This window comes from Monoraphidium neglectum (genome assembly GCF_000611645.1).
Source record: "Monoraphidium neglectum strain SAG 48.87 unplaced genomic scaffold scaffold01818, whole genome shotgun sequence".
In the NCBI taxonomy this organism is placed as follows: domain Eukaryota; kingdom Viridiplantae; phylum Chlorophyta; class Chlorophyceae; order Sphaeropleales; family Selenastraceae; genus Monoraphidium; species Monoraphidium neglectum.
In genome coordinates, this window is record NW_014011810.1 from 1 (window position 1) to 10,000 (window position 10,000).

Consider the following 10,000-nt stretch of genomic DNA (forward strand, 5'->3'; position numbering starts at 1 on the left):
GCCGCGGCGGCCGCGCCAGAGGCGTCCGCCCAGTGCCCTGTGCCGGGGCTGTTGATCGGCTCTCAAATCTCAAAGGGATCTTATGGCAGGTGGGCACATGCGGCAAGCCGCGCGCTGCGCCTCGGCTGCGTTTGAACACAATCGCCGCCACCGCCGGCCCTTCCTCCTGACTTCACTGTATGTACTGCTTGGCGCACTCGACGGGCCTGGGCCTGGCGCCCTTCTTATGGGCTAGCCCTTCATATGCGCCAGCCATTCGATTGTGGCAGCCCCCGTGTCGGCACGGATCTCGTCGTCGCATCCCCACCGGCTGCCGCTCTCGAGCGCGGCGCGACCTCATCGCCAAAAAACCCTTGGCCGCCCATCACGCCGCGGGGGGAGCGCCCGACACAGAGCCCTAACACACCAAACCACGGCACCCGAAACCCTGACCTACCAAACCCTGACACCCCAAAACCATCACAAGCTGGCACATGGCACCCCAAACCCTGCCGAGGCGCTCTGGGTGCCCTCCGCAGCCGTGCATTGCCTTCGCCCCCACACCCACCTCCCCTCAAACCAGCCCAAATCAGGCCGTCAACTCCCCAACTGCCAGCACATGACCCCTCCATGAGTTGCCCCCCGAGCTTGCATCCCGCCTCCTCGTAGCAGCGCCCTGAAAAAGCTGTTTGTAACCACCGCAACTTCATGTAACCCCCGCAACCTCCCTGCGCATCACCGCTCGTCTCCCTGCCCCCAGGGTGTTCACTGGCAAGTACTTTGGCAGCAGGGTGGCTGTGAAGGTCCTGGAGGAGAGCGCGGTTCACAAGAGGTGAGTGTGTGACTGTGTGTGTGTGCGTGTGTGTGTGTGTGTGTATGTGTGTGTGTGTGTGTGCGTGTGTGCGTGTGTGTGTGTGTGTGTTCGTGTGTGTGTGTGTGTGTGTGTGTGTGTGTGCGCGCGCGCGCGCGCGTGCGCGTGCGTGTGCGTGTGTGTCCGCGTGCGGGCACACAATTGAAATGGTGGCTGAGTAATGGTGTATGGATCTCTTTTGTTTGGCTAAGAGGGGGGTTTTGACAGCAGCGATTCTATGGCATGAGACCCTCTCACTTGCTCCACCTGTCCAACCTCCTGCCCGCGCGGGGCGTGCCCGTGGGCCCTGCAGACATTCAGACTCGCACACCCCTCGTCCCGTACAGACCTCGCCCTTTCCACCTCCCCCCTCACCGCGGCCCGGCCTGGGGCGCTCCCTCCATTCTCCTTTGCCCCACCCCCTCACCATCGCCTGCTCTGGGCGCCTCCCTGTTTTCTCCTCCCCACTCCCCCTCACAGCCGTCCGGCTTGGACCCCTCCCTTGTTTTCCAACCACCCCCCATCCCCTCATCGCCATGCATCCCGTCTTTTCTAACTCCCCCAACTGAAAAGGTACCGCAAGAGTGACGTGCCCCTCGAAGCCGTGCTGTCGAGGGCCCTCAACCACCCCCACGTGGTCGCCACGCTGACCTGGCGCATCGTGCGCGACGAGGTTAGTTGGGCAAAGACGGAGGGCCGCGCGATCTGGGTACAGAGGCCGCCCCTCGGATCGGCGCGCGGGGCAGCCAGGGGGCCGCGCGCTGCAATGCTCCAAATGAGCTCACATGCGCCCCCGGCCGGCAGCCGCCTGGTCGCGGCGGGCGCTCGTCTCCCCTGCTGAATCAAGAGGGAGTGCGGAGCCGATCTCCGCCCTTTCGTGCGTCGCCTGCTCCCTTGCTGATCGCTTTCCTCACACCAGGTACTGCTCGGCTAAGAGCAGCGACAGAGCGGCTCTGCCAACCCCAATCAAAGCAATCACAATCGCCGTGCTTGCCGGCCACACGCAGGCGCGACTGCCGAGGCCGAGCCGGGCCCTTGTTGGAGAGCCCCTGCAGGCGCCCGACGTGCAGCTGCCCGGCAGCTGCAGCAAACTCCAGTCCCTGGCCAGCCCCGTCAGCAACAGCAGCGGCAGCGGCGGCGGCGGCAGCTATGGAAGCAGCAGCTTTGGCAGCAGCAGCGCCGGCNGGCGGCGTCAGCGGCGGCGGCGGCGGCGCCAGTGGCGACAGCAGCGGCGGCAGCAACTCCGACGCTTGCATCGTCACTCACAGCCTCGCGCGCGGCCGCGGCCCCGCCGCCGCCGACGCCGCCGCCGCCGCCGCCGGCCCCAGGGCGCCGGCNAAGCTTGACGATGGAGCCCCTGAGTCGCAGCCGGTCCTCCGGGCCGCCGCCGGCCGCGGCGTCCGCGGCGGCGGCGGTGGCTGCCGCTATGAGGTCAGCCTCTGGGGGGCTGGCGCCCCTGCGGCGCACGCGCAGTTCAGATTCCAGGGACAGCCGCAGGACCAGCACGGATGTCGGCCGCTCGCACGCGCTAGCGAGCGGCTGCGGCGGCAGCGGCGGCGGCGGCAGGGGCAGCGCGGACGACGAGGGCGGGCAGGCGTGGCTCGGTGAGCACAGGCCTGCGGGCCTGGCGGCGTCAGCATGTGAATTGCTGCTGTTGCTTGCAGCTAATTCCTGTGTGTCGGAACGCGCGGCAGCCTGCATGGGTTATTGCATTGTGCCGTCAATGCCGCCTTGCCTGGTCATTGCTGAGGGCTGTTGAGAGGTTGGTTCGGCCAGCTGGCTGCAACGTTACCTCCATACGTGTCCACATACACAACACAAACGCCAACGCCAACCGTTTGTCTCGCGTGCACCCCGCAACCTTGGAAACCATCATCTCATCAGTCCTTGAGTACTGTGACAAGGGCTGCCTGCAGGTGCGCGTGGCTTTGATGATCCAGCAGGGTCCGACGACCCAAAAGGCTGCGCGATCCGCCAATTGATCGCCGCGGCGCGCTCAGGCAGCCAGCACCGCGTGCTCTTGTTCACAGGGGCAGGATGCTGGCTCGGTGCCCACCCTCCAGCCAACATGGTCATTGCTTAGAATTGTGTGCCGGGCCCATGCCTCCCCCCAAATCCCCACAAACGCAGGATGCTATTGACAAGGGCTGGCTGCGCGGCAGCCCTGCCTGCTGCGACGGGGATGCCGACCTGTTGGCCGTGCTGACGACTGCGAGGGAGGTGCGTGGCAGGGGCTAGAGGGCTTCAGGGTGTGACGGATGCACACAGAGGTGCTGTCATGGGGCTGGAGTGTGCACATTGTACACACACGTACAAGACTACGCACACACACATACACACAGACACACACACGCACACACACACACGCACACGCACACATACACTCACACACACACAAACACACACACATGCGCGCACACACACATGCGCGCCCACTCGAGCGCGCAACTCATTGTCTCCCACTCGCAAACGCACACGCGCTCATGCCCCAGACAGAGCAAAATCACCGATTGCAACCTGCGCTCAACCCCAACCCCCCACCCCCAGATCGCTGCCGCCATGTCGTACCTCCACGACCTGGACATCGTCCACGGGGACCTCTCATCGTTCAACGTGCTGCTCACCAGCGCGAGCACAGAGGCCGCGCGCGCGTCCCGCGGCTTCAGCGCCAAGGTGTCTGGTGCGTGACGGCAGGTTGACTAGCAGAGGGGGGGCGGCCGCCTCACGGCCACGTCATGCGCTGATGTGCTTGGCTTGCGCTGAGGGCTGCTGGCTTTCGTCCCGAGGGGACGCGTGATTCTGTACAAATGACATCAGTACTGCAGCGGGACGCCCAGCCGGCCGTCTGTTCACGTGTCTGGCCAGGCACGTGCTGGTTGCTGCGTCATATCCTTGGTGCCGCCACCTGCCGCCGCAGACTTCGGATTGTCGCGCTGCCTGGATCAGAAGGGTCGCGTGGAGAGGGCCACCTGCGGCACCATCACGCATGTGAGTTTTGAATTCATCCAGATCAGAGTAGATCAGATCATCATGCCGCGCATGTGGCATCGCAGAAGCTATCTGCAGCATCTCCGCTTGTCACACTGTCTGCAACCGTCTGGAACGCCTGCTTTGCTCTGTGAACGACTGCTTTGCTCTGTGAACACTGTTGCACATTTTCAAATGTTCAAACCGACAGATGGCGCCGGAGGTGCTGGAGAGGGGCGAGCTTTCAAAGGCTGCAGACGTCTACTCCTTTGGGGTGGTGCTCTGGCAGGTGCGGCACGGCCCGGGCTGCTGCCAACCAGTAGCATGTCGCAGGCCCAGCTGCATCACAAACACAGCACTTTGAACTTCAGCTTTCGTAGCGATGAGAAATCAGGCGCATGCTGAGGCGCCTGGCAGCCCCGCCCGCCTTGCTGCTGCAAAACTGCCGGCCGCTGCGCCGAACGTAGTCTGGCCTTATGCAACGTGGCCCCTGCTCCCCGCCCCCCAACCCCCGCAGATGTGCGCCGGCCGCCGCGCCTGGGCGGGCCTGACCCACGCCGCCATCGTCAAGGCCGTCTGCGCCGAGGGCCGCCGCCTGGAGTTTGGCCCCGAGACGCACGAGGGCGTCGCCCTGCTGGCCCAGGCCTGCATGGCGCGGGACCCCCAGGAGCGCCCCTCCTTCAGGGAGGTGCTGGAAGTCCTGGAGCCACTAGGGGCCGCCCTGGTCAGCAGCGCGGCCCACCTCCACCTGAGCGTTTCCAGCGGCCGCGGCCGCGTCACAAGCGGCGGCGGCGGCGGGGCCGGGGACGCGGCGGCGGCGGGGGCGGGGGCGGTCATGGGTGAGGAGCTCCACCATTGGGGGCTGGCCCCCCTGAAATGAGTGGGCAGGGGCACGAGCATGTGGATGAGCGCAAGGCAAGCGAGCGGCGCCGTCCGCGCGCGGCCGCCGCTGGCTGCCGTTGGCCCGCCGGCTGCGAAGGCAGCTCCGCATCTCCCCAATACGTTGGCTTCCTTCGCCCAGGATTGCGCTTCATCCCGCTGAGGGGCACCCATTCGGTCGATACGCTGGGCCGTCAGCGGGGCGCGGCCGGATCAGGAACACGGGTGCTGCCACGGTTATCAGCACGTTGTGTTGTGCTGATGCGCGCCCGCATCATCGGAGCGCGTTCGAATCGCAATGGATAGAACCAGGGTAGGGGGGTTGACGCGTACTACATCTGTGCTGCCCGCACACCGCGATTCGAGGTCAAACTGGAGCCGCAACACTGCACATGTGGCACAAACAAATACGATCTGGGATGACATGCGGCCGCATGCGGGCCTTTTGTACGAGGAACCTCTGTTTTGGGGGTGTGGCCCTGCCCCAGCGCAACCGGTCAAGGGCACGTTTGCTGCCACGCCCTACGCCGGTCAAAGTTCATGACGGCTTCCTGCGCCGCGAACCCACTCACCGTTTGGTGTCGGATTGCGAGTCAAATGTTGCCAAGTCAGCATGCACATATGTGTGTGCGTGTGTTTTTGTGGGTGCATGTGGTCATGTCTGGCTCCTTATTACTGTCATCATATTGTGCCGATTACTGAAAGCTGCGGCGTTTGAACATGCAGCTGCCGGCAGAAACGAACCTGCCGCCGGCCCCGCTGACCCCTCTACATAAACAAGCCCGCCGCCGCTGTCGGCCGCCGCCATCGCCGCTGTTTGCGAGATAGGCGCAGCAGCCCACAGCCGGCCGCCGGAACTCCGTTTGCCCCACGCACCACCAACCCAGGCGCACAGCCGGCGGCTGCATGCGCGCCCCATGTGGGCCGCCGCCGGCGCCATGAACTGTTTTGCTCCGGCGCCTTCCGCTGCCACAAGGGAGAACCGCTGGCCCCTCGGCTGGAACACAGGCAGTTACGAGTTGACACCTTCCAGTGTTTTGAGCACGCGAGTTGTGGAACCCCTGTGCAGGGGATTTGCACAAATAAGGCACATCGTTGTGCCATCAGCAGGTTGATTCCCAAGACACACAGTCATCGTCCAGCCGCCGTCTGCGGCCTTAAGGTCCGTCCGCGTTCCTGCCCCTGTTTTCCTGCCCCACCCACACCTCTGGAGTCCTGCTGCTGTGTGCGCCCGTGAACGGGACGCCGCCAGGTCCCCCGCGAGTCGGCCCGCATGTGAACGGCGCTGCTACGCTCGGCGCGATTATCAATGATGTTTTTCGGCAATAATGTCCAGCGTCCCCGCTCTTGCCTTTTGAATTGGAAGCTTTGATACGCCCCTGCACTGCCCGCGCTACCCATAAAAGAGGGGCTCAAGGTCCTCCTGTGACGGCACCCCCCCTTCCCCCCAGCGCTCACAAGCTCCCACGCAATAATCACACAAGCACATCCGTCAACACCCGCTCGCGAGCGCCCATACATCTTGAATATTGATCGACGTTGTCCCCGAGTACAATAAAGGTTGCCTGACGTTGGGGACGGCCCCCCTCAGCAGGAGGAGGTGCAGCAGATGATGCACTGCGCTCAACCCATCCCCCCTATCGCCCGCAAAGCCGCGTGAGCCGGCACGCTTTGGACACGTGCATGTGCGTCGCCCCTGATGGGCCCCACCCAGGTTTTTCGTAGGTTTCTTGACACCTGCTTTGTCCTGCCCCCCCCCCCCCATGACTATACAGATCCGTTCACACGTAGGCATATGCATCCCACGCACCTCGATTCCCCTTGATGTCCAACCCCCAAACCCACCACGCGGCTCATGGGCCGCCGCTGGTGCATGGGGAACCTCACGCGCTGCGTGGCAAGGTGGACAGTCGTGCGCCGCTGTTTTCGCTGCCGTGCATGTCCTTGAACAGTCACTGGGTTGCCAAGCTCCTCTTCAAGTGCGCGGCTGTGGGCGACTGGGCCCTGCAAGGGATGCACCCGGGAGTGCAATACCGGTAGGCAGCACGGTGACGAGTCCCCCTGAAGCCACTCATGGCTTTCAGTGAAGGATACGTTTCATAAGTTGCAGTTCTGTGTATGTATGCATGCACATACAAACCACTTTGTAAGTACTGTGGCAGGTTCTTTGCTGTGTATCCCTGGCCTGAGTTGATCGGTCGGTGCAGCCTTGCCGCCAGCGTGCAAGCAGCTGTCTCGGCAGGCCTGCCTACGACTTCAGCAGTGCCACGTTTAAAATTGCCTCAAGCGCACGATATTCGCACGTAGCAGCGAGCTCAGGTGCCGCCCCCGCATGTGTCTGCCGGCAGTGTGCGTACGTGAAGCGCACTGCCGGCTCTATCATGCGGCCTGCCTTGCTTTTGGTACCTGTGTCTGCAGGCGGCAGGCAGGCAGGCAGGCCTGCTGGGCCTGCTGAACATCGAAACACGCATGATGATGATGCATGCTTGGGATACGATTGCTTAGCTACAGTCCCTGCTGGCGGCCGTGGTTATAAGCAAGCGAGGCAGCACCACACCCCCCTGGAATTGCGTAGAATGAGTTGGTGATTAATTGTTATGCGCCGGCCCAGCAGTTCGCAAGGCCGCGGGCCAGCCGGCCCCACTTGGTTGCCACCCCCAGATGTGAGGTTCAGCAGGGGAGGCACCGGCAGGTGTCATGCTTTCTGTCACCCTAACGCTAAGTTGCAGGCCGTCGGCGCGGTTTTGCTGTTGGGCGACGGTGGGGGTCTGCTGACGTCTGGTGCAGCCGCGCCGCGCCGACCCACCAGCGTGCTGCTGCAGGTGGTCCAGTGCAGGGTCAAGGGGCTGAGTTCCGCATGCGTGTGCGCTTCAGGCTCGGCAGCACTCATCTCATTGGGGCTGCTGGACGGCGCGCACCCAGTGACGTGCCACCACTGCAGTGAGTGGGGTGGCGGCGGCCGCTGGAGCCCCAGAAGGCAAAAAAATGCAAAGGCACAACAGCGGCACATGAAACAGTGAAATTTACGCCCTGAGAAGAATGTTCTGTGAGCCTGCCATGCTCCACCTGCGTGTGCGCCATCCATGCAGCAAGTAATGATTGTCTGCAGGGGTGAGCGCGATGAGCAAGTGAAGTTCAGCCCCTTGCCGCAGAATTCCGAAGGGCGGCCCCTGCACGTTTCCTGAGGCACTGATGTTGCTCTGGAGCCGCCCTTTTTGGGAGGCGGAATGTTTTGGCGTGGGTTGTGCGGGATGACAGGGGACACGCTTGCGTGGGAGCGGGCTGTCAACCTACCAGGATGATCACCTGGTGACATGCGTGCGCCCAATGAACCAGGACTCCCAGCAGATGATCTCAAGCATAGGTTGAATTCAAGTATACGTCTATTTCAATGGTTTTTGGCCTCTAAACGCTCGTCGATGCGCCTTGTGCGGGGTCGCGGCGGCCGTCCACGCTCGGCCGCTGGCGCGGTGTCCAGATGGCCCGGGTGACGGGCACCGGGCACCAGCCAACCGCGGTCGATTGCGCGTGGAAGTTGTAAAAATTCTTATCTCTGGGGCACGGGCGCACGTTGTGGATCTTGCCCCTTGGTGACACCCTCGCTGCTGTGGCCGCTCGGAACTCAGGTCACTCTGCCGCTCTGTTCACCTCGCCGTCGCGCTCAGTGATTTGTGATGCTGTTACCCGTGTAAAATTTACGTTCAGGAATATCCCACTCGCTTTGTGCACACTTGTTACTGGGTTACACCCCGGTGAGACGTTGACGGCTTACCACGCACGGCTCCAAGGTGGTTGAGTTACACGTTTAATCATTTTCACACTCTCTCTAGTTGTGCATTCAGAGACTGTACCACACTTGTAGTCAAAACTTGCGTCCGAGAGCGCACCTGAAGCGCGTTTGCCCTTATCTCGGGCAATGGGGTCGTCGTGCGGTGATCGAGTATGGAATAGGATTTTTGTTTGATCCGTAGGCTTTTCGGACCGCCATACCGGCAGAGAGGGGCACAGCGAGACCGAGAGACCCACTCGTCATCGAGCAAACAGTTTACCATATAATCCCCGGCGGCCTGCACGGCCCGCTTTGTCAGTTCCAATGGGGCTATGTCACAGCACGGAACAGCTAGGGGTCCCCGGGCGCAGTTGCGGCGGCGGGGGCGGCAGCAGCGCCGTTGGACCCGAGCTGCCGACACGGCGACAGCGCCGCCGCACTGGCAGGGACCCGGCAGCCGCCGACGGCGCCGCGGCCGCCACCAGGGTGCTCTGCTGTTCGCGGTTCCTAGCGCCGCGCACCGCCTCGAAGGGGCAGAGCGTGGCGGCGTTTGTCGAGCTCCTTGACCTCTCAGAGGCACCCACCACCCCTGAGGTGGACAACATCCTGTCCCTCGCCACCGGGATCTTCGGCGCCCACACGGCCGTGCTCGCCCTCTTCAATGACAAGCGGGTGCGACGGGCGGGTGACGGGCGCTTGGGGACGGCCGTCGCCGCGAGGGCGGCGCCAGCGTTGCCGTGTGCGCGTGCTGGCGGCTGCGGGGCTGGGAGCTGCTGTTTGCCAGCGTGCGTTTGCGTGTCGCTGGGCCCACACACAACCCTCCTGTTCCAGGCGTGCTGAGCTCCCGCCATCACGCTATCAACTTCCACCTGACAGATCTGGAGTAAGACGAGCACCAGCTCTCAGGTTTGGGCCGGGCGTTGGCTGCAGGGGAAGGTACCGCTACCCGGGCAGAAGCTGAGGTGGCGCGCTGGGGTCAACACGCCATTTGACCCATGCGCCTGACACACAATGAAAGCACCCGCATCCTGCGGTTGCTGTTGCTGATGCCGTCCTTGAGCCTGCCTGCCGCCGGAGGGCGTGCGTGGTGCATTGCGTGGCCTGGGGGTCGACAATGCTGCGGGCTCGCTCAGCCGGCGCTGTGACAGCGCCTGGTGTGTTCTCGGACTCAAATGCAGGCGAGCGACGTTTCTGAGTGGCACAGGAACATGTGCGCGTGGCCATGCTGCGGCGCCACTGCCGGGGCGCTCGTCGTCCCCGATACGCACGAGGACCCCAGGTGAGAATGGGAATCGCGAGGGGGTGCCGAAAGCACTGCCCGCCCAATGCTCCAAGGGCATCAAACACAGGTCCATGAATATCCAATCCCGCTTCCTTGCACACCCGCCGGCACGCGCGGCGCTGCAGCTAGGCCTGCGGCCTGCCAGCTATTGCGTGTGGGGCTGCTGACATCGTGGCGACCCTCCCTGTGTTACCGTGGCTCTAACTCACTGGCATGCTTACGCGGGCGTGGCCAGCGCATCAGGCCCGTTTTTCTCTCCGCACAGTCAAGCAAC

The 10,000-nt window shown here is 63.5% G+C and overlaps 2 protein-coding genes across 2 annotated transcripts; both read left to right on the forward strand.

Annotated features, from left to right (window-relative positions):
• Positions 1-2,929: 2,929 nt before the first annotated feature.
• MNEG_9097 (Mitogen-activated protein kinase kinase kinase 11) lies at positions 2,930-4,676 on the forward strand (the record flags this gene model as incomplete). The annotated part of the gene is made up of 5 exons (XM_014042430.1): positions 2,930-3,049; positions 3,377-3,509; positions 3,747-3,817; positions 4,008-4,085; positions 4,314-4,676. The coding sequence occupies 5 exons, from the start codon at positions 2,930-2,932 to the stop codon at positions 4,674-4,676; spliced, it is 765 nt and encodes a 254-aa protein (XP_013897884.1).
• A 4,092-nt stretch (positions 4,677-8,768) lies between these two features.
• On the forward strand, positions 8,769-9,183 carry MNEG_9098 (hypothetical protein; the record flags this gene model as incomplete). The annotated part of the gene is made up of 1 exon (XM_014042431.1): positions 8,769-9,183. A coding segment is annotated over one exon (415 nt), but the record flags the coding sequence as incomplete, so codon positions are not given.
• Between the last annotated feature and the right edge of the window lie 817 nt (positions 9,184-10,000).